This window comes from Pieris rapae, chromosome 9, assembly GCF_905147795.1.
Source record: "Pieris rapae chromosome 9, ilPieRapa1.1, whole genome shotgun sequence".
NCBI classification, from domain to species: domain Eukaryota; kingdom Metazoa; phylum Arthropoda; class Insecta; order Lepidoptera; family Pieridae; genus Pieris; species Pieris rapae.
The window spans coordinates 763,700-789,181 of record NC_059517.1 but is presented as its reverse complement, the minus strand read 5'-3'; the positions used below and the strand labels follow the sequence as shown (position 1 = coordinate 789,181).

The following is a 25,482-nucleotide window of genomic DNA, read 5'->3' as shown; positions in this document are numbered from 1 at the left end:
GTAACTTAAGTGTTTCTAACTTTTTTTAAACTTAATACACGTCAACTTAGATATTTAGATATTTACCGGAGCTTTTGTAAACATACACCACGTGTGCTCCGCCATATTTAATAAACCCAATTTTGGTGTTAAAGTTTCGATAAAGCCAGCGACTGATCCCATGCCAGAGCTATTAATATTGCCACGGGTACTACTGACCCTCTCGATTGCTCAGTACAGGATAAATGGAAACAAAATATTTTTTATCGACTTAACTACAATATGGTTAAAACATGGCGAGCGCTCGCCGGCGCCACTCAGTACATTCTCAACCGGCGACGGAGACACGCGCTGACACAATTTAAATAAATTACGATAACAAAAAAAAAATATATTGAATGTGGTTTGTGTGCTGAGGACAACCTTGTGTTTATATTCACAATTAGTTACCGGCGCGTACGCTAAAAGTCGGCGTTAGTTGGTGGAGGTGCTAACTGTGTGATTAAGTACTGTTTTCCCTCAAAGTGCATTTCGGGTGAGTGACATTTGAAAGGAGCTAGTTACAGCTTTATTTTTAACTAAGCACGAGGGCGGGATGCGCAGACGCAACTATTTTTGGCTTACGGTTCACACCTAGGTCTCGTAGATCATCTCATGTTTCAAAGATTTTTTATTAGGAGCTGAGACCTAATAAATTGTGATTGTACGGTTTCTAAAAGAATAGTTGACATATTTGTACGAAGAATGATTTAATATTAATTAGATGTATAATTAATATTCAATAACATTGACAATGCTTATTGCATTACATTTTACATATCTTGTAGTTTTAATACGTTTGAAAAGAAAAATTCAATGTCAAACTCTTACTATGAAAATAAAACAGTTTTCTATTTCACACGATATATATGCAATTTAAACACACGATATATAGTAATAATTATCAATTATTTATTTTGTTTTGTATTACCTGTTTTGTATATTTTTGCTATTACATATTGTATAGACAATAATATATTTTAAATTAAAGCTCAATCTCTAGACATCGATAAAACTTTGCAATACTTAAAAAAATTAAAATTATTTCTTGACCTTAACAACGATAACACTGGTTTAAACTCGTTAATATTATCACATTCATGTATTGACATAAATCATTGCTCAACGATTTTACTTTGAATTCATTTAGATAAAAATTCAAATTGACGTTCGAAGCTCTATCACTAATATTAATATTATTATTTTAAATCCTCACACGGGTAACCTGAAAGGGAGGGATGTAGTGTTTGTAAAATACATCTGCTGTTTTAATTGTTGTCGCTAAATATCCAAAATTAATAAATCTTAGTCAACCTACAAATTATAAAATATTGTAATCTAAACAATTCGACATATTAGTTATTTATTTTATTTATTTTTTGTATACATAATCAATCAGAAAGAAAAAAATTACAAACTAGATGCATGTGTGGGCACATCAAAGGACGTCAAACAGAATAAAATTGAACTTAACGTTAAAATGGAAAATACAAAAAGTTGGGACAAAAATCTACAGATGAATGAAATGGTTGATGTCAAAGACCTCTTGAAATTCAATAAATGAAGAGAAAGTATTCGTTTAGAAATACAGTTTGTTTTATTAGTAATAACTATTCAGATGACAACGATTCAATAATGAAGCAAGTCTGAACAGTTTTATACAATTCCATAATTCTAATAATTAAAAATGGCTAAGAAATGGATAGCCTATTTTTAATTCGCGAGTTAGTTTAAACTATCTGGAACAGGCTAAAGCCTTGAGACAAAAAACTAGTTTCCAGTGAACGTACAAACGCGTATACGACCTTTCTGAAATTTACTTTTTTAACAGACTGATAAAAAACTGGCTGGAATGTGAAAAACGGCTAAAGAAATAACAAAAACTTGAAAGATACTTCAATCCTAGAATTGTTAGGTCGAGAATTTACTTTATGCTAAAACACATATGATATTCGGGTTTAATTTGGTGTTAATTAATTTATTTACAAAATCCTTAGTAAGCCAATACGATCAAGTCGAAAAAAATAATAATTTGTATATTATATCGCTACTGTGAACTCTCTATGCGAACATTAAAGATAGAACATATTTGTTATAAACAATAAAAAAATAACAGTTCAAATTAATCGAGACTTAATTTGCACTGTTCATTAAATACAATTTAAATCGAAGAGAGACACATTGCTTCTGTTCAATAATTAATAAACATATTTATACATGTTTGTAGAGTAAGTTTGCAGTAGCGATTTTGTGCATCATATGTATTTAATTATATGAGCAGTGACGGCCTAGTGGTATCAGCGTGCGACTCTCATTTCTGAGGTCATAAGTTCGACCCCCTCCTGTGCACTAATGGACTGTCTTTTTAATTTGGCATGGCAAGACATCTAATTATATTTAGAACATTCATTCATTACCTCGTATAAAGCCGTTCCAAAAAAAGTTTGTATGTGCGTAAATGTCGTGCCAATTTAAACAGTGTCTAAAGTTATTATTTAGCATAAATAGTTCACCTGAGAGAGTTCAAAGCCTAGATTCACGTTATCTAAAGAGATAAAATATGTATGGGCTAAATTGCCTTCTTACTCTTTTAATTGTTTAAACTATTGTTTGGCAAAATTTGGCTTTAAAATATAGTATATTTAAAAATATAAATACACTGCATATTTTAATTATCTGCTAAATAGTTTAGTAGTAACACAAAATCGGATATTTAGATTTTTAAGCAACTGGGTTTAGTGGGGGATTAATGAACGTCATATTTACTGATTAAGTAAGTGTTTTACAATTAATCATGATGATTAGTCATTCTCTGAGATCACAAGATACAATTTGGAATTCTTAAGAGTTTAACAACACAGTAAGTAATTGAATTAATATGAAATTAATAAAAAAAGGAAATTTAAAACACAGATATTGGAAAAATTCATTGAACAATTTTATTTCTAATTAAAAAATATATACTTACTGCGTTAAGCCGTTAAAAGCTTCGAACTGAATAAATTCGTATATTATTCAAATCCGAGTTTGAATAACTCATTTTCGTCTATTAGACATAAGCCCTGATAATCATATTAAGAAAAAATTGAAATATTATGTGTGTGCGCATATCTAACCCACTAGGGGTCTTGTAAGATCTAGCTCTCATATGTCTCTATGTTTACAGTCATCAGAGATCACGTTGCATAATAATATGATCTCTTACGGCTTACCAAAATGCAAGCATTTGTCCTAAGTAAACAATTATTAAGTTATAGGAATTAATTATAATAAATGGATTTAGTTTGTATTTTTAATATCGAGAACATACTGTGTAATACTTTTAAAGCCAGTTAAACTTCTAGTTAAAACCACGATATATAAAATGAAATGGATGAAAGATTTCTAGACAGGCTATTCTAGATTCCAATCTAACAAAATCGGTTTAACAGAATCGACAGGCTGTTTGAAAATGTATCCACATCCATACAGCAAAATAACCTTCGTAATCTGTGATTCAATCAATTCTTTCACAACATTAACTAAATTCAATTCCTCAAACAGACCAAAAGACACGTCCATTCACAAAGGATGAGAAAAAACTACAACTAAACCCCGAATGTTCATTAACACAAAGGTGCCGGCGATTCACATATTTCTAAGAAAAAATTCCTGGAAGTGGCGACCCACTGTCCGTGGGATTCAATGGCGCTAGTTTAAAATAATATTTGGCGCCATCAATGGCGTTTGTCTATGATTTATGAATGTAACTTTTGAAAATGGAACGTATTGTTGTATCTGTGAATGTTTAATTTGTAAATTGGGTTTTCTATGCTATATCTCAAAATATTTTTTTTACGGTTAATCGTTATTTCTGTGCATAATCATACAATTATTATGTCGTATTATAATTTACAGATATTTATAAATGAACTACTAAAACATGCATATGTTTATACTGCAAGACAAATAGCGTACGTTTTAAGTTTTAGAATTTTTAATTATATCAACAATAAAAAAATACGCCTATACAGATCTTATAAACAATATGTATCTTCAAGACTGCGTTTAAAAAGTAGCATTAATAATAATAACTAAATATTGATAAATAGAAAATTAAAACAAAAACAGTTTGGTCCCTGTAACTTTGACGGTGGCAGCATCAACTCACTGTATTGCGATACTAATTCGTTGAGCGAAGAAAGCACCAGCTAGTAGTCACTTTACTATCTTCAAGTATTATCCGATACCAAAGCCCGTCTCATCCTCCAGATGAAAGACATCCCAAACGGCCCTTAGCCGAAAACCTAAACCCCTGAATACTAATTAGAATATTATTGAAATATCAAATAAAAGAAATAGTCGTATATGTCTGTCCTACGCTCTCAACTTTACAAAATCAATATAACATTGTTAGGCTAAATTAAGAATATATAAATGTTTTATTTACTTTGACAACAGCATTACAAGTATCTATATACTCATGAAATCTAAAAAATATACGTATAGATGACGACTAACAAAAGCAGTGAAATTCTGAAACTGTTTATCTACAGATAAACTGGGATAAAATCATTATTATACAGTGTTTTATACATTTAGATGTCCATTTGAGTTAATGTCACTAAATAACATCCGTTTGCCGAATAGTTAATATTTACACACATCAAATACACCATAAGATTAAATATTTTTTTATTTGACTGTTATATTGCGTCATAAAAAAATGTGTTTAAAAGTTTGTCGTTTGATTACTTTGAATAATATTTTAATAAATACGCGATTTAATGAATTTTGGACAACGAGGCTTGTGGGAAATTATTAGTCAGCAAAACGTGGCCTATATATTAAGACAAATAAATTAATTTTGTAATGTTAATACATATAAACTTTAAAAAAATCTTACCTTGAAAGTCATAATACAATTACATATATAATACTAATAGTGACTGTATAAAATTGATTAATTTCAAACCAAGCATCACAATAACTTCATTTAAAAACACCTGTACAAACTACAAAATATGTCAGCGAACACCGACCGTGGAAAATTTTACGGATACCAGTCTATCAAAACTTGTCTTGTATTTTATGATACAAGTTGTCTTCCCTCTTTTATATGAAGAATAATCATCACCCTAGACCATATTGTCTTACCAATTACACTGCGAAATTCTGTCAATGACAATTACTTTATTATACACAAATCAATGTCCTCTACATATTGAACATAATTTTACTCGTCAATAATAATAATAAATTCAAAATCATCTATTCATATAGCTAACACAGTGTACTTATGAACGTCAAAAATTATACATATATGAAATGCTTCTAATTTTATATGTACTGCCAGTTCTCAAATCTAGGAAGAGAAGAACTGGCAATAAACTCTCCGCCATTCTTTTTAGTCGCCAAGTTTTTTGCTTTACACAATGTTTGTAAGGAGCTCCAACTCCACAAAAAATTGGATACAGAACTAATTGTACGTATTATTGGAAGGAGGTCTTACAGTGGCTACTAACTGGCTTCATCTCTCTATTGTAAATGTAAGCTTAAGCTAGTAAACTCACTTTCGTTTCTCTGGTGGCCCTTTCCACCTTGTTACCCTATTTATGCATATTCGAGCGGGACATATTTTTATTCACACATGATTATAAAATTAATTAAAATGCGTGAAAAACTAACGTTTTTTTTAATTAGTTAGTGTATCGTTTAGAAACCTTGGTGTGTTAATTACTTGCTATTTTCTTTATATTTATATAATTATGTTATTTACAGTATATATTCGCGGATACTTGACTTATTGTGAGGAAGTTGCATGAATCTGGTTAACGCTGCTTCTTCTTAAGTTCTCATGTTATTATCACACATGATATCATTTCTATAACACATTTTCATGATGATCTGTTTCTCCTCCTTGTAACATGTGTGATGTTTAAGAGCAAAATAAAATAAGTATGATATAACATCTCTATTTCTGCCCATACAGCATAGTCAGAGGCTCGATTGCTCAAGGATTTTCCTTTTAGGTTAAACGGCATGCCTCCCTTCCTTCACATTTGCTAACTCAGAACATATGACATTGACAATGACAGTTTCTGACCCAGAATTAAGTTTATATACAAGTTTCTTAACCTTAATACTATCTAGTAATAAAATAATCAATAATGAATATAAATAAAATTAAAGCAAATTTAATAAGTTTGATCCCTGTGACAATGGACCTTTAACGCTAGCAGTATTTTCTCGCTGTATTGCGATAATTCTTCGTTGAGCCAGGAAACCCCCAGCTCTGGGGTCATAGATACTATCTACCAGGCGCCAACTCAAATCTTTAATTAGCGCCTGTGCTGTCTCTACTCCAAAAGGAAGAAAATCGAAGTTAGAAAAAGAGTTATATTTGAGTCGTTTATTCTTACCGCACAGCTTGCTTGTCCGAGGTGAGACGGTTTATTAAATAAAACACACGTATTGCATACCAATAATGTGCAAGTTAACTTTTCGAAAACGAGTTGGAAAGTGGAGGCTGCATTCCGCTCTGTACATCTGATTTATATGTTCTTCTGACAGTTCTAAGATAAAACTGGATATTACCAGTTAGCATGGTTAGTATGTTACTAAATTACTCTTTAATGCATATTTTATTTAAGCATTAACTTAATTGGGACTCTCTCTTACAAATAAATATAATTTTATATTGGCAATACACTTTTTGAAAATAAAACGCGTTTATCGTTGGTAAAATTTATGCCACGAAATTAATTTCATGCAATTCCGGCTTTGGGAGTTGAAACTTAGGTCCGTAAGACAAATCTACATATTAGGATTATTCACATCATATTTACCGCTGAGTCTTAACTCTGAATCTTAAGTATACTAAACTTTATAATAAAACACACCTTTTTCAATCTGCGCCTTAGATTTCAGAATCTGTTTTATGATAAATCTAATAGGTAAGTGGGTAATCAGCCTCCTGTGCCTGACACACGCCGTCGACTTTTTGGGTCTAAGACAAGCGTTTATGTTAAATGCGCACATACATAGAAAGTCCATTGCTGCACAACCGGGGTTTAAACCTACGATCTCAGGGATAGGAAGCACTCGCAAAAGCCACTGGCCAACACTGCTCAATGCGTCGCCTTACAAAATGAACAGGTATTAATATTGACACAAACCCGCGTTAAATTCTATGTTTAATAATTTATCCTAATACGCAGTAGGAACATTCCGTACAAAACCTGATTCCGAACGATGTGTTAAATGACATAGAACTTGAAAATTAACATAAGATTATGCAATATAAACATATCTCTCGAATTGCTAGGACAGTGAAGTAAATACTTCACGTTGGCAACGGTGGTCAGCGGCAGAAGCTAAAGAGAGATATGAAAAGTGAGTACACATAGAGATGTGGATGGCGCCATTTTATCATCTCATTAATTATCAAGTCTTCATAATTATTAATTGCTACGATAATATCATTACGTAAACATTTGGAGTTGTCATAATAATTTTTTGTATTTATACCGATAATCAGGTTTAGTTATTATTCCTAAAAAAGTACAGATTTGTAAAGAGAAAAGCCATTTCGGGTAACAACTGTTTGTAGACGAATCAAACACAACAATTTGAGTTTCAGTCGTACTAATTTCACTTCGGGGGGGGGGGAACAAAAGTTTGTGTTATGACGGTGTAAAGTAGAGAATTGAGAATATAGGAAATCGTAAAAACAGGTAAAGTGACTTTGTGATTTTTAATACTGAGAACAATTAATTTTCCTAACAATATGTAAGGAAAATTCATGGTCATTCAAAAAAATCACCTTACAAAGTCACCTTACCTTTGTTTAGTTTTATTTAATCATGACGAGTATGGAGCCAAAAATTTATTTAATTATACCTAATTAATATGCATATTTTACGAGTTTTATTTTGTTTATTTGTTTTTCAAAATCATTTTTGTTTAATTATTGAATATCAACACACGGATCGTTCGTGCGCATAATCGCAATATTTGCATTTGTATCATTTACATGTATCAGTAATTGCAAACCTTCATTGAGAAGAATGACTGATATTATATTGTTATACATAGTTAAAACTAACTTGGAAGAGTTGTTCAGATAATACCTGCAGCTGAGTTTGATCATCGGACGTCAAGGCAGGATACAAAATACTAGCCGTGTCACCTGGACGTCCGTCTATCCACAGCTAACCGTTTCTTACGGCTATATCCGCGCATCACCACTATGTGAAACCAGCTGCTCACTGATGTATTTCCAAACCAATACGACTAAGGATCCTTTCAGAAAACAGCATACCAGTTCTTAAAAGGCTCTAACTAGCCGTCTGGAGGTTTCTGTTCGTGCGGTATCAGGTTGACCATTGATTGAAACTCCAGCCCGTTTTTGTTACATAAAAAAACTTAATAGGTGTTTTGATTAAGTAAAAAATAACAAGAAAAGTTTGTAAGAGTTCAATTGAGCATTCAATAATATTTTTAAGAAACGTTAAGATAAAATTATCATAATGTTTTGCTGTAACTTGACCCGCTTTGCAATAACAACCCCTGCGAATAAACATTTCATCATATTATTGCTATAACCATTAATTTATATGCGATAATAAATAGAAGCGAATAATTTATTATGACTACTGTTTAATAAACACTACAGGTTATATTGCGTATACAGACAAAATTATTGTAATTGTTTTTTTTTTGTTTCAAAGACAAGGTGACCCAGCACTGTTCTTTTTCGTTTTATAGAATCTAAATGCATTCTATTAAAAAATTTGCATAATCTGTGCTAGTTTAAAATGTAAAAGACATTTTGACATTTAATTTTCTATAACGATGGCTCGTCAGCCAAACAGAAACCAGAAATTTAGCTAAGTTAAGCTAACACAGATCGATTTAGTAGTTCGTTAAAGCTCTATTACTAATTTCTACGCTTAAACGACTCATTAACTAATCGAGCATTCAATTCCCAAGTAGATAGTTATTTTTAATTTAATGTGTGATTTTGAGTCGGTCGTTCTATGATTAGCGGCCTATCCAGTCTTCGCACAGACGCGGACGCCCTAAAATTTAGTGGGTGTCTTTCAACGTGTCACTCTAGAATTATGAAGCTTTTAATATCGATCAGAGATCATTTGAAATCCGTGCAGTAGTTTATAATATATATACGTGAATACGACAAATAGTATAGATAAGATAATATATATTAGTATAGATAAAGCTGTAACAAATTATCGTGTCTAACTTGGCTAAGTTTCAGTAAATCAAGACTTTTTTTAATTAATTAATTATATTAAAAATGGTATTAATTACAAAAGAAATCCGCACAATCAGCCATAAAAAAGGCATGCAAATGTCATATTAATTATCATAATAATTTATAATCGTCAATGTTATGGTAACTCGCCCACGCTTTCAATGCGGAAGGTGCATTACACGGCAGTGATCTGTAATTTCTAGTTAGGTTAAGGAAATATTAAAAAGTTTGATTTTGGCGTTACAATTTTTTGAATACATCATGGCGGTATTATTAATCGAAATCGCAATATGCAACTGATGGTCCGTACCAAGTTAATAACTTATCGTATTTATGTACCCGATTAAGTCGGCTAAGGTTCATTCGGTCATCGGTCCACATTCATAACATTATCGCGGCTTATTTTTTCCATGACGGTGTTTAACTAGTAGTGACCGGCTGTTTTGCTTGAAATTTATGTCGCAGCCAAGTAGCTTAACTAGCCGTTCAAAAAGTGGCCTGAATATTCAGCCAGTTGATCAAACAGCTAGGTAAAGACTTGTGACGATGACGTTTCATTATGTGCCTAGCCTTTTGACTATATTAGATTTAGTTCGACTTTCTGCCAAAGGCTAGGCATCGAAACTCAATATGGCGTCGGCAAACCACAACTTTGATGGTGTTTTTCATAGTTTAATGAACAACAATAAGTACAATGGAAAAGTGTCTTGACAACAATGATGTAAATTTAGCTATGACTGACTGAACCATTAATTTTTTTATAACCATTTTTATGTCAGATATTTTATATTTTTGTTACATGGTCACTTTATTGTAGGAATGGCCTAAGCATTAGCCGGCTAGTTTATTAAATGTTGTAACAAACGCTAGGGCTGAATATTTTTAGGCCGCGTATAGTTAGGAGGCTAGGCTGTTAATAGAACGGCTAGCTAAACTATTTGGCAGCGACATATATATAATATCCTGGTTAATATCATTTTTGTGGCTATTGCTCTGCACTGAGTTACGATGCTATGAAAATGATGGACATAAATCTTCGACGTTGAAACATTGCGTTTTCATTCGCATTTTCATCTCAGATATCAAAGTTTTACAAGCTATAGTATTTTATGACGCAAATATCGCATGCAATTCGCGGTTAATTAATATCGGGACAGTTTTATATGGCTTACGCTTTTTACGTGTAGATCTTTCCAGAATAAAAATATTAAAGTGAGTTAAAAAAAGTTTATTCGTAATGCCCGGTTCACATTATTGCAGTCCAGAAGCAAATATTTACCGTTGACGTAATAACCAAATAAGAAATTCAGAGATTGTCAGGCACAGGAGGCTACGTACTTGTCTATAAGATTAAAAATAGATCATGAAACAGATACAGAAATTCCCAGATCTTAAAATATGCATTTGTAAAAAGATAAAATATATCATATATATATATATATATATATTTAAATCTCATTATCTTGCTATTGTCTCAAAAAGTAAGGAAAATCTAATATTACGTCAATACGTACTTATGTAATCATGTTAGTACAGCAGGTTGCTTAATTTTCCTACTGAAAATGATGATGAAATCGATTTTATAGATAAAACGCAATTTGTTAGATCTTTTATCATTAGATGCGGGAGTTAACTTATTACTACTTTATCTATTTCAAACCAATAAAAAAAACTTTTCAATATTGAGACAATTGTGCGGGCGGAAAATATACTTTTTATATACTAGCTAATTGTATACATGATGAAAAAATATAAATTTCACTTATACCACACGGAAGAGACTTTATTATAAATATAATGTACGTACCTAAAATTTTGAAAAGCATAATAAATAATAAACACCGATAATCATGTCCTTACATGTATGTATGTCTAGAATTTAAATAATATTTAAGTCATAATTCCTTATTAATCGGAATACGTTAAACATATATATTATATACGCATACATTATGCTAGTACTAATAGAATTTTTTTTTCCAGTAGACATCATGGTACAAAGAGTAGCTACAGACGAGCGGCCTTTCGAGACCCCATCTTCCGATGAGAGCGGCTTGGGGAGAGACTCGCCTACTGATGACTCTGAGCCTGAAGCTGCCTTGGTAAGAACATAATCCTTTTATAGCCATACCGAAGCCCAAAAGGTTTCAATAGTATCTATTCCCCTTCTATTCTCATTTTATTAAAGTAGTCATGGCTATCGTAAAGGACATAAAACGTAATAATTATAATTTGGTATTTTCCGTCGAAACCATATAAACCATGAAAGTTTTATGTATTTCAAATTTATTTATATAAAAGAGTAGAAATTAATTTAGAAAAACCTGACAACACATTTATATTAATTAGTAGTAATATTATCGTTGGTATACCAGAACCTACTAAGAGGTTCTAAATATTTTAATGATTTAAATTGATTATGTCTGTGTCATGTTTTCACAACAAGTATACGATTGTAAAAAAAATAAGTGCCGAAAGTCGCTGAAAGGACTCGTTATCAGTTCATAAATACTTTAAAACAAATTAATTCACCGTCTAATTAAGTATATAGTTCATTTTGTACTCGGAGTTTCTGTTTACCTCTTAGAATACCTTATTTTCGTGTTGCATAAAATTACCATAGCTAAGATATTTTTTAAAAAATATGTTAAGATATGTATGTATATAGTTAAACAATGTGTTAAGATATTTTAAAAAAAATATCTTAACACATTGTTTTTTTCCAAGTTATAAATTATCTGTGATTACCGCTGGCTGACAATAAGTTGTAAAAAAGATACAACTCAAGAATTTGACAAATGTCGTTTCATGGCCGAATCGATATTCTTTTAAATCATAAAAAAATCTAAAATGGATACAATCACTCGACAACTGGAAAATTCCTGCTATGCGCGCTTTTATTAATTTAATTGTCTTCGCCGTGGTCACCTACCATATCTTAGGAGTTATTTTAACATTTGAAAAAGTCCAAGGTAAAAACTTAAAACCCAAACAGCTGTGTATAAGGGAATCTTTAATTCAAACTGACAAAATATACACAAAATCTCAAAGTATATGAAGAATGAAAATGTGAATGAAAAGGAAAATGAGCAAGATATGAAAATGATTGTGCGTATACATTAAAAATGACAGTAGCGGAAAAGAAATGGAAAAGGCGCATACAATTACGAAACATTGCTGAGAAAATCGTTAACGGCTGTCTATTCGCAACTATTTCTTTGGCCTTCGCCGAAATTACACTCACTTTGCTGCTTATATGCTTATAGTACTTTGAACAATGGCTGTATTACGATTGTGGCAAAGAAGAAAAGAAATAGTCAAGAAAATCGGGTCGTTCGTTCTAGACTCTCTTTTGTGGGCTACTATAATATTTGGGACCTACATTTTAGTTGCATTTTAATAACAATCTTTAGAAATAAAATTGCTTAAAGTCGAGCCAATCAAATATATTTTTATTGATGAATAATTCGATCTAGGTTAGTGAATTAGGTTTTGTACATTCTTAAATGTGTCACTTCCAATTTAAAACGCGCCTTAATTTACATACGTAACACACTCCAATGTCGATAATAGATTACTTTGCCCCATAAAAATTTGCTTGAATGAGTACCGAGAATTGATACATTATATGGGAAGGTCACAGTGTTTCCAAGCTCAGCTATATTCCTAGCAAAAAGTATATAAACTACAGTTTTATTTTTAATTTAGGTCCCACTTTATTTTTATTAGCGATCTTTGGCTATACTTCAACTATCAAGGGCTAATTACAACCACAGCACACAAGCATAACATACTTGAAACGTACTTTGTTCTTTAAAAAAATTGTTATTTTGTGTTTCTGTGTGTGTGCTTTGTTAGTAATAAATGTAATGTCTATGTCTAAATAAAGTTTATTGGGTTTGAATGTAATTGGTTTAAAATTATGGCCACCCTTTAAATTTTTAAAATCTAATTCAATAATGGCTACTCACATACACAACAATAGACGATAATATACATATAATATAGTATAATCATTACATCTCATAAAATTGATTTGGACAAGCAAATCAAGGACAAGCATAAATTGACACTAAAAGTCATGTCATAACACCAATATACCTAAATTTTTGTTAAAATATGTTTCCACAAGAAACCAACACCGAAACGACATTCGCTGAAGGAGATGGAAGTGTATATGAAATTACAGAAAATTGTGTCAATACAGTATGAGAAAATTTTATTTTTCATCGTTAAAAATTATAAATGATGAATGTCCAACACAATACAGAATTTATAATAGTTAACCTACATAGTAATAATAATAGTTTAAGAGAAGTAGTAAACGAAAATAAATTTAAAAAATTTGGTCCTTGGTTTTTATACTTATTCGTTGAGCGCAGCTCTAGTCATCAGTACTTTAATTACCAAACGCCAATCTTAGTCTTTATTAATAAATAATTCCTTAAAACCATCTTAAATTCAGTAAGTAAACTTTTGTTATACAATTACTCTAAAGAACTTTTTGATTATGATTAGATTTTAAGGATTACTTTGCAGATAAAGCTTTGTTTTCAATTAACGATTGTAAGGAGATTGTAATTATTTAAAAAAATATACTGAGCGTTATAGTACATTTAATTACTTACACAATATAAGCGATAAACATTATTAAAGAAATTAATTTAGTTAAAAAAATGTTTTCTTCTAAACATTTTATACCATTTATTAATTTATTGTAAATCTTTCAGGTCGTCCCTCCCGATGGAGGCTGGGGCTGGGTGGTTGTGGCTGCTTCTTTCCTTTGCAACTTCATCGTCGATGGTATACTTTTCTGCGGTGGATCGTTCCAGAAACCCATTCAGAATGAATTTAACGTAAGTTATAATTTGTTGCATCTGTTGCCATCATAATTTCAAAGATATGTTAAATGCGAAAAATAAATATTGCGAAATCCACACCCAAAGATACTCACCATTACAATGTCTTTGTTAGACATCATATTCAACATTTTTTGAACGCCACGTGTGCCTACCCATTTAACTTCAGAAACTTAAATGTACATAAATATGCAAAACTTCCAAAATCGCCTCTGTCATTGCTAAACTTTTGATATATTGCATATCTGCTTTTTATACAAATATGAGAGTCACAGTAAATATAAAAATCTATTGCCTTTAGGGTATTTTTAATGTTTATATTTTCTTAGAATGACAAAAGCACACACGGGCACATCACGTCAATAAATTTGTTATTTTACATGCAAATTTATACTACCAACGGGTTTTCCCAAAAATCCGGTTTATTAATTCCAATCGGCACACAAATAAGCGTTTTGAATGTATTTATTAATATTGTCTTTCCCTCTAATAACCTTAAGCCTTCCACCTGTTACCTGAGGCGTTTTATTCAATGTTCGATTCTGTCTCCAAAATAATTATTATTTCTGTATAATATTAGTTATTACCGTGAAGGTTTAGTGTGAAGCTCGACAGCTCTTCGGGTTCAGTTAAGTTCTTAAGATTCAGTATAGATTTAAAGTTTAGTATGTCTCCTATTTGTCAAATCCATTTGATTTTAAGTTATATTATTGCTCGCGTCGATATACTGTTAAATATCTTTCATTTTAATATTTTGGGTTAAATATTTACTGTGCCACTCAGCCTGATGATTTTTGCAACTTAATTGTAATACAATTCAACGGTATTTAGTATACAATTTTACACGTATTTGTTCATTCAAAGAGCGCTGATGCATAGCCTGGTCTGCAGGGCTGCCAATACAGACAATGAAATAACATATTTACACAAGGCTTCAACAAATGTAGGCCGTTGCAAGATTGAATACTAATTATCATGTAAGTGCAAATAGGTAGGTCGTTTTAAAAATAAAATCGTTCTTCGGCCTACATCTCTGGCAGCTGATTTGTAGAACAACTGGCGCTAAAATAAATTTCTATTTATAATTCTTGAATGAGAAGAATAGGTATATTGGAAATGGTACCAACAAATCTCTATTGCAATACATATTATCAAAGTCAACGTCAAAAATCATTTATTCATATAGGTAACAATGTACACTTATCAACGTCAAATAATGTCTATAACATTAAATGCCTTTAATTTTACATTACATTTGGCACTAAACAGTCCGCCACTTTTAATTACCAGATTTTTTGTTTTACACAACGTTCGTAAGGAGCTGCAACCATTACCCCATATATTTATAAATAGGTAGATTATTTTATGAGAAGAATTTTAAGTCACGTTGTAGTTTGTATAAAATCGTACTCCGCCTAGAGATTATATTATTTTAATACCAAGATTCATGTTTTAATACCGGGGTGATTTATAAGAAAAGACAAAAGAATTTATGATAATATTTTTCTTACTTCTAAATTCCGTTTTAATGAAACGTATGTATAAACGAACAAAACTGCTTTACTCTGTTTATTTTCTATCAAATAATGACATTATCATATCTAAATGCTTGTAAATAACTTGTTTCTACTACGTAGTTTCAATACAAATTATTCCCACTGAGATCACATCGTGATTACAGTCATATAGTATCTGTTCACATTTATGCGTAAAGCCTTCATCTATACTATCGATACCAATCAACCAATTTATAAAGAGGAAAGACTAGTATGTAAGTATATTTGTAATTGAGTCAAAAAGTACCGTATCTTTCAAAGTTATTTCACCATTTGAATGCTTAATTATCACTGATTAGTATAGGCCATTATAATTGCAAGGAAAAAAATAAAGATCCCAATACTTACTACGATACTAAAACTACAATAATGTCACCCAAGGTATAAAATATACAAAAAGGCTACAAAATATCTTTCATCGCATGAGCTCTAAAAACTATTGATGGTAAAACAAAAAAATAAACATTGTTACAGAACATATTAACAATATCTAAAAAACAATGTTTAAAAAATAAATATCCGTGCGAAGCCGGAATGGGCCGCTAGTATTATATGTATAGTGTAAATAGTAAATACCTTATCTGCTTAAATAACATAATTTAAATATCCTAAGTATTAATCCAGGATGTCCCAGCGTGTCTTATATAAAATAAAATAGTTTTCGTTTTAAATAAAATTGTATTAATATAAACGCGATTTTTATACAAAAGTTTTATTCAAATGTCTCTAGCTAGAAATAGACAACTATTTCTACAATTGTTCTCTTGATATCAAACGTCAATCCGCGGTCATATTAATAAATTGACATTTTGACAATCAATAATAATCAATATCAAACATCTAACTTTCAAATTGGCCAATTACCGTTGCAATTATGTTTGACGTCAAGAAAACATGTTTACACTGGCGACAGGATGGAGACGATCGCAAATTGATTATCACTCAATGCTAAGAATTACTATTTCCACTTTCTCATTGATCACATCCAAAGAGAATAAGAAGAATTGGAGCGGACATTACATACAAAATATCATTTAACATAATGATCGAAACGTACCTTATAATATACATAAAAACTTACTACACTCTCGCCAACTTATAAGCATTATACTTAAACAGCAATAAAACTGATTTAGTGAGTTCACGCTATGAAATATTCAATGTCAAAGTCATACTTTGTTTATTTTTTTGGCGCCATTTCTTGTTTTATAGTAATTATAATTTTTTGACTTAGTAGTAATCTGGCAACAATAAATTACTTAGGGGCAATAATAAGTTGGCTCTAGTATCCGATTTTTTATCGCTACAGGGATATATTCTGTGGCCGCGGTGCCTACGATACAGTTCTATGATTATTTATGTATATTATGTAAATACATACTTGAACTAATTAGAAAACTATGAGATTAGTAATGGCATATTATTCTTTAGCTGAAACGTGTGTACATAATGATCATCTATTGACTATACGATAAATGTATATTTAAGTTTATTTTATCTCTTTAAATTTATGGATTTTGTAACAATTCTGTTCAGTTTTAATTGCGTATGTTCACAAATCTACTTATGTGCAAATAACTGAACATTTGCGTATAAATATAATGTTCATTGTTGTTTCGTATCTATTAGTACTAATATGTATAATAGTAATGTAATTGTTTTAATTACTATTAAAGATAATATTAAATATAAGTAATTGCCTAATTAAATTCTAAGTTCAAAGTGGTTTCAATGAAGAGTATCTTACGAATTAATTATAAGGATTTTGAATAATAATGATTATCTATAACCCTGACTAACACGAGCAGTAAAGAGTAACGAACGAAGATGGCCTCGAGACTTGGTGATTTCAAATATTTAAGTTCCTCCTCATTGCTAATTAAAACTATTTACGAATTATTTAACTTGGATAACAATTTGACGGTCAATGTGCGGTTAATTACATATTAAAACGATTGTTAATTACTTCATTATTTTGTATTCCAAACATTTTTAATGATAACAATGTAACGAACGCATGATACCTAAATAAATTTTCATTCACATAGCGTTTGTGACATTTTAAACGTTACATTCGTATAAGTGTACGATTTTCTGTGTTATTACATTTGTGTGTTACAATTAATATAACATCTTGAATTATTGATAGCTTAAAAATATATAGACACTTATTATATAATAGTAGTGCCGTTTTGACCTAGTAGCTTCAGAGTGTGACTCTCATCCATGAGGTTGTAGTGTCGATGCCCGGCTGCACCAATGGTACATATATGTGCGCATTTAACATTTGCCCGAACGGTGAGGGCAGACATCGTGAGGAAGCCGGCTAGATTTATACCCAAAAAGTTGTCGGCATGTGTCAAACACAGGCTGATCACCTACTTGCCTATTAGATTGACAAATGAAACAGATACAGAAATTATAGGCCCATACCTAGTATGGTTGTAGTGCCACTGATTTATTTACTTATAATAGGAATTGAAACCGGTTCTATTTACGTTGTAACATTCTATATTTTTAATATTCAAAAAACCCGAAGGAGATTAACATTCAAGGCGTTTTATGGTATATGTTCTCTGAGGTATATTCTTGGTAAATCCATTCCAAAACATCTTCGTCGTTTGCAAGCCATGAGGATAAATGTTAAGTTATGGACAATTGAAGCGATTTTATTAAGTACTTATGTAGAACCTTGGATTTATTAAACATAAATTGAAGTAGAAGAGGTTGAAACGTGATGATTTTTAAATCGGTAGTAAGCTTGGCGGCTCGCCAGTCTACCATTGATAATATGGGCGGGGTTATACTTTGCGATGTGTCGTAAAAATTACCTATTTTATTTTTTCAAGTTATTTAAAGAATTCTATTGTAGATGTAAATATAAAACTTATATAACAATCAAGTTAAATATAAAAACTCTAATGTAGAAAATAAAAGAAAATCTAGTCGTATATATTTGGTCTATTGGACTCTGTGGTAGTAATTTATTGGCGCACAAACCCTTTTGGGCCTCATATCTGCATGCGTTTTATGGAGCATTGTTTTCAATATTTGTACTCATCCCGTCGTCGATATTTAGGTTATTCCGTACACAGAAGAAACAAAATATTGGTACATGGAGTTTAAAGCGACGAACCAGGTTTTCGAGTCGCATGCTTAACACGCAAACGGCTTGTTTATAATACAAAATCGTATTTAAAATTTAATATTTTTTCGATATTCTTCATTTAGTATATTATGTTGCGTAAAATACTTGTTGTATATATTCATAAATGCCTGGTTACAGTAATGCTATTTGCATTGTTACCTTAGACGTTTAGTCCCGTTACTGTCTGAGCCTAGCTAGAATTAACTAGGTAATATGAATGAACTTTGCAATACAAGTGAAGGTCATTTATCGATTATAGTCAATTAATACTATCACGTAACCTTTCAAGGGTATGGGACACTCTGTTTAATCAGTCATTAATATATTTTGGGTTTCGTTGAACCAAGAAACTGTGTTAAATGTCCTTTGTTGTTGTTAACCACACAGCGGAGGCATATATAATAGAATATTTAGAAAATCTAAATCAATTTATTCATAATTTGATTTGTAGAATAAAAATTGTTATTCTTTGCATCTATAAAAACATTTAACTTTTCAGATTAATAAACATATGTTTTGTAAGATAATATTAAAAAAATATCTTTCTTTATTTATGGTACTAAAAGCTATACATAGATTTCCCATTTCCGGTATATTTTATTATATTAAATCAACTACGTTACAGATATACTACGTAATATATAAGGTCTCAAGTGTAACTGCGTTTTCGAGTCTTGTTACGTGCCGCGACTATATACACTATTTTTTTGCTAAATTCTAATAAAAACAACGTTTTGAGAATTTACGATGACTGTCGAAATTAGTTCCCTTTTTACCACACGCCAAGTTATGCTTAACACACTGTAATTTCAACTCTATAATCAAAAGGACGACAGACTGATGCTTTATCGCTAGTAAATTAATGGCGTATGTCACTGTCAACATGTCAAAAAACAAGGCTAAGCGGTCAACGAGAATATGTAATGCGAAATCGGAAATAATGGTCTGGGAAGTAAATTCTATCACATGACATTATGTGGAAATATATGCTTCCGTATTGCTTATTTCTAGTACCGGTTTTCATTGATATAGCGTAAACTACAGTTTATGTTTTCGATATAGGTTGGAGGCAGACATTTCTCTGATAGAGAAATAGAAATATTTATTTATAAGTTCTTAAGCATCACATTATCTTAAAATAATGTAAATGTTTAAGATATCGACTAAATTCGTTGTAATATTGTCCACAGGTGACTGGGGGAGTAGTGGCACCAGTCTTCTCATTACTACAGGGATTTTATCTTATCGCTGGTCCGTTTGCTTCTGCCTTAGCAAATAAGTAAGTCAATTTAGAGTATACAAGATAAAAATGTTGTCGTCCATCATAAAAGCATTTTAATCGTAATCACAACTGTTTTTAACTAAATTTCAACTTGAATACGTTATTTCTAATTAGTGATAATTAATCGTTAGTTAACGCTCTGAAGCCGTAAATAATTGTTTTAGCCAAAGTAGTCTAATTACCTATATTATCGTAATATCTTATCTCTGGCCTACATTTAAATTAATTATTTTACCCTCCATTTTAGGTATGGTTTTCGAGTTGTGACGATTTTGGGGAGTATGATAACGGCTAGTGCGTTTACGTTGTCATATTTTGCGACCAGCGTTGAGTATTTGTACCTAATCTATGGAGTAATGGGAGGTAATTGTATACATTTTTTACCTATGTTTATATTTATATATAAATCAGTTAGCCCGTGGTTGTAGATTCAATGTAATATTACTAACAAAAAGTTACAAAAACGCAAAAGTTTAACCTCATAAGAAGGCGCCGTCAAAATGTAACTAGTTCAGGTACTAGGCAAAAGTTGTAACTACCAAAATAATTATTTAAATAATTACTGCCTTACTTACTAATTTCGAGTTTGGGTCTCAGATTTCTGAAACTGTTACACGATAACATTTCTTGCATGTGCACATAGAAATAAATTTCATTGGTGCACATGCGGATGAGTCACACTACTGGTATCGATTAGATTTATGTATTAAAAATATGTATGATTTTTAGGTATTGGTTTCTGTATGATATACATGCCGGCCGTGTTGACTGTCGGTTTCTACTTCGAGAGATGGCGCGCTTTAGCCACAGGCTTGGCGCTTTGTGGCTCCGGAGTTGGTACCTTTGTGTTCGCACCGTTGACCGACTCTCTTATCGAGAACTATGGTTGGAGAATTGCCGTTGCGATAAATGGAGGTAAGGGGTTTAGAAATATTGTTTTTAGCTTTAAATTGTCTATTATTTGGTTCTGTTAATTTTTTTTAGCTCAATTCATATCGGTTTAAAAATAATACTAGTAAATCGATTTTTAGATTTTGTTAATGAAAAAAGATAATGGTGCAGCAGGTACCATCTACTTAATAAGTAAGATGCGACAACTGAGTTATAGAGATTTTATTTAGTTTAAGATTTGAGGATCGTCATCTATTGTAGGCATATATTAGTCGATGAAATCATTTATAATTATTCGCTTTAGATTTGCCTCAAACCAATGTAACGTCATCTTATTACAAGGGTATATACTTTTATATATTGCGCACAATATTAAAAGCACACGCTTGATAAATTCGAGGTCACGCGATAATACCGGAAGCTCGGTTACGAAACACGAACATTCACAATACAAATTGTTTCAGCGTTCCTTCTCATCTGTCTGGTTTGCGGTCTCGCATTCAGACCCATACAACCTGTCAGGGTGACTTTAGCTGACCAAAGAGAAGAAGATGATACCTCGCGGCGACACGAGGAAGCTGTCGAGAAACTTAACTCCATGCTAAAACTCCACAACAAACTGGACTCAGGAATCTCAATGCCCCCAGAAATGAGATTCACCAACCGAGTCAGCCCTCACACGTGGATGGGAGTCGCCAATAACACTAGGTACCCGACCGCCGAAGAAGTCTTTCGGGGAAGCAACTCACATCTCAGCAGAAGGTCGTCCGCAACGGCCGGCACGATCAAACATAATTGTAAGCCACTCTTTATCGCCAGTTCGGTAGCCGAGAAAGACGAACAGGAGGACTCTAACAGCAACGTCGACAATGCTGAGCCACTGATTGCTAATTCTGTTAAAATTGTCACGCGGGAGGCTCGGCCTCGTCGCTCCCATCTCGATTTGGTCGCACGCCCTCTGTATCGAGACGACATCTTTTTCGGGGGCAGTCTCGCAAGGCTGCCTCAATACACGTCTAGAACGTCGCTCGGGTACCACTTGGCCGTGACGCACGTCCCCACAAAGGAGGAAACACAAGAGGAGCAGTCTGGAAAATGTCAACTCTGTCCGGAGGCAGTGCGACGAGCGCTCGCTACGATGCTGGACGTGAGCTTGTTCCGGTCGCTGACGTTTAACATACTGGCGATAAGCGGATTCTTCACTATGTTGGGATTCTTCGTGCCTTACACATACGTAGCACAGAGGGCAGAAGACAACGGTTGGACAAAATCGAAGAGCGTGTGGCTGATATCGACGATCGGCATCACAAACATCCTCGGACGTATTGGATGTGGGCTGGTTTCCTCTATGCCGAAAGTGTCTCCTCTGTGGTTGAACAATATCGCTCTTACTGCTGGGGGCGTGGCTACGATGATGAGTGGACTATACTTCAATGAGATCTTTCAATTCGGATACTGCGCCATCTTTGGGCTAGCTGTCGGTGAGTTTAGTGCTTATAATGAAACAATAAAATTTAATACTTAATATCACAAATGTTTGATAAAGCTCTTTATATTAGTTTGATAGTAACAAGAGACATAATTATTGCGGGTGATATTTAGGTACCTGTTCCGTTGACCAAATTTCTGTAGACGGAACTTAATATTATGTTTGTGCATTTAAAAATATATCAATGACTTCATAAATCTTTATTCTTTTTTAACGGAAGAGTTTTTTTATTTCAGCTTGTTTCGCATCCCTTCGTTCAATCTTGGTGGTGGAGTACATAGGTCTAGAGCAGTTGACCAACTGCTTCGGTTTGTTCCTGCTCTTCCAGGGACTCGGAGCTGTGTTAGGTGTTCCCATAGCAGGTATTCATTTATTCCTTGTACTTTTTGCTAATCTAATTAACTGCAGAAAAAAATCTCGTATACATTTCTCAACTAAAATTATTATCTTTTCAGGTGCTTTAATGGACCTAACACATAGCTACACCATATCATTCTGTGTGTCTGGTGGTTTCTTAATCTTTTCTGCCGTAATGTGTTACCCAGTGGACTACATCAGTCGGTGGGAGAAAACTAGGAGCAAATTGTCCACCCCAAAAGTCTGAAATATGAGAAATCGAGTTGTGATTCTAACACACCAGGTTTCTGGTTGAAATTTTAGTCCGTTTTAGGACGTAAATGAAAGATGCGAAAAGGTTCTCCAAATATAAAAATTCACATGTTTCATAGTAATAGATTATTGATACTCTATAGTCAAAGCATATTTATAAAAATATAGGCTCTATAACTTTATATACACAATGTAATGATAATATAAATAAAACATACTTAGAAATAATATAATCCCAGAACAAAAGAAAGAGTGAAAGACACCATTTCGTAATACTTCTTTCATGTTAGGTGAACACTGCCTCTCCGCGGTTTATTCTTTAAGTGGCCATTGACGAATCAAATCCTTCCATGAACCTATTTTATATCTACCTATATTAATGTTAGTACTTATAATGCGCCGGTCGTGCATAGTTAATAGAATGCTTCAGTTCAGAAATTCACAGCTGTCAATACCATCTGATATTTACACGTTCATGGCATTTTCCTTAACGGCCAAATCTTAGCCAAATCGGGAAAAAGAAAGTCTCATTCTGCAACTCGTTTATAGTCAACAGCCAAATTATTTTTAAGAAATAGGAACTCTAGTTTTGTACTTAAACGAACATCACTTAGAGATTAATTTTTATTGGAATATACGAATAGTAGAGTTGAGTGACACATTGAAGCCCAAAAATTGTGATGGTAGAGTTTGTGCATTTAAATTAGTTAAGTATATAGTTTAGTTTTAAAAGTACAAAGCGGGAATATATTTATGACGTGCAATATATCTATTTGAGTCACGTCAATAAATATTCAACGTGGAAATTGAAATAATCATAAATGCTTTATGAATTTTGGAGAATAATCTTGTCAGGTTAGGGAAATTGAAACCGAATTTGAAGTGTCTTACTAATTAAAATAATAATTGCTAAAGATGTGAATGAATAGAAAGTAGGTAGGTACCTAGTTTTATACAAATTTCGCGTTTGCTACGCGCAATGTTTAAAGTTCTTGATGTGAATATAAATGAGTTTTGAATTATATACCTTTATGAACCTTAAACCAATTTATCATTAGATTAGGGTGTAATGTTTAAAATGAGTGATTATAAATTATATTTTAAATGTATGTGCCTTATTGTAAGTTGTTATGACGTAGACTGTTATCTTTTATTGAAGATAATTTATATTTTGTCTACATGCAGGATTATTCTTACTTTTATTATGCCTATTGTACACGTTTCCTTTATAATTGATTAATTATGTTTTTATAGAACAAGCTAATCAATAGCAGTATATAACACATAATATAATTATATCATTATGTTAATAAAATGCAATGTAATTTGTAAATTTTTATTCATTCCTGTCATTTCTCCATAAATCTTTTGTATGCTTAGTAGGTAATTGCTTGGTATAAATATACAAGGCATTGATTATTATTACTTTGTTGTTTGCAGAACACAATAATAACTGATATTAAGATGACTGTGGCTGTGGTTTGTAGAAATAAATATGTAAAATTATAGTCATATTATGCTTCTTATTATTGTTTAAGAATTTCACAAATTCAGCATTACAGAAATTGTGATATTGGGTTATTATTAAAATATATTATTCAATTATTATTCCTTTAAATACACTTGTCCGATTCAAAGAGTAAAAAAGTAAGAAACTTCATAAAGTAGGTGACTACTTCAACAATTTTTCCTTTTATAAATTTAGTTTGTGCCTTAGTATTTTCTATAAATATATATATAATATAAAAAATTCAACTATTGTGACTATAATTTTACTTCAACTTAAACAGAAAACCACACAGTGCTATAAGTTAAAATTCGGTAACATTTTCCCACATTACTTTAGATTTAGTTAACAGTATATCCAATAAACTTGTTGTTATTATAATTTTGTTTTATTTAATCATTAAAGTAAGATATCTATATTAACATAGCAATTCGAAAAATAAAATACGTTTATTTTGGAACATAAGATCTTCTAGGTATCACTTATTCCACGTCAATCAATTCAAACTTGTAGGCATCCCTACTCATCGGCAAATACAGAGGGTGTAGGCCGAAATCAGCGTTACGGATATTTAAGGAACTACTTCGATCTTGGTTTGTGCCGTTAGATGGCGTCGAAATCATTGCAATTTACAAGTATCTATCCAGCCCAATTAGGTGGAGTCTCTGGACTCGAAGGTACGATTCCTGATTGTAAAAGCTTCTTCTAAACATTCACAGTTTACACCAGTCGCTCTTGCACTTTGGTGACAATTGCCACGTAATAGGAAATTTATTGTCCGTGAAAACAGAATTTAAATAGCAATAATCGTATTTCGGGGGTTTTTTTCAAGTCAATACGACTTATCAGATTTTCAATTTTTGCACT

The 25,482-nt window shown here is 32.0% G+C and overlaps 1 protein-coding gene across 4 annotated transcripts; it reads left to right on the top strand.

Moving 5' to 3' along the window:
* The first annotated feature begins 285 nt into the window (after positions 1 to 285).
* Positions 286 to 24,993, top strand: LOC110992576. Of its 4 annotated transcripts, none has more exons than XM_022258453.2 (9): positions 286 to 514; positions 11,261 to 11,376; positions 14,005 to 14,130; positions 20,028 to 20,116; positions 20,367 to 20,482; positions 20,849 to 21,034; positions 21,475 to 22,491; positions 22,736 to 22,861; positions 22,955 to 24,993. In XM_022258453.2, exons 2-9 carry the CDS (start codon positions 11,266 to 11,268, stop codon positions 23,101 to 23,103), a joined length of 1,920 nt encoding a protein of 639 aa, XP_022114145.1. In that variant the 5' UTR covers positions 286 to 514; positions 11,261 to 11,265; the 3' UTR covers positions 23,104 to 24,993. The 4 variants fall into 4 exon arrangements, with proteins under 4 accessions (XP_022114145.1, XP_022114144.1, XP_022114143.1 ...); XM_022258452.2 differs by having other exon boundaries at positions 11,258 to 11,376; XM_022258451.2 differs by lacking the exon at positions 286 to 514 and adding an exon at positions 7,371 to 7,392.
* The last annotated feature ends 489 nt before the right edge of the window (positions 24,994 to 25,482 follow it).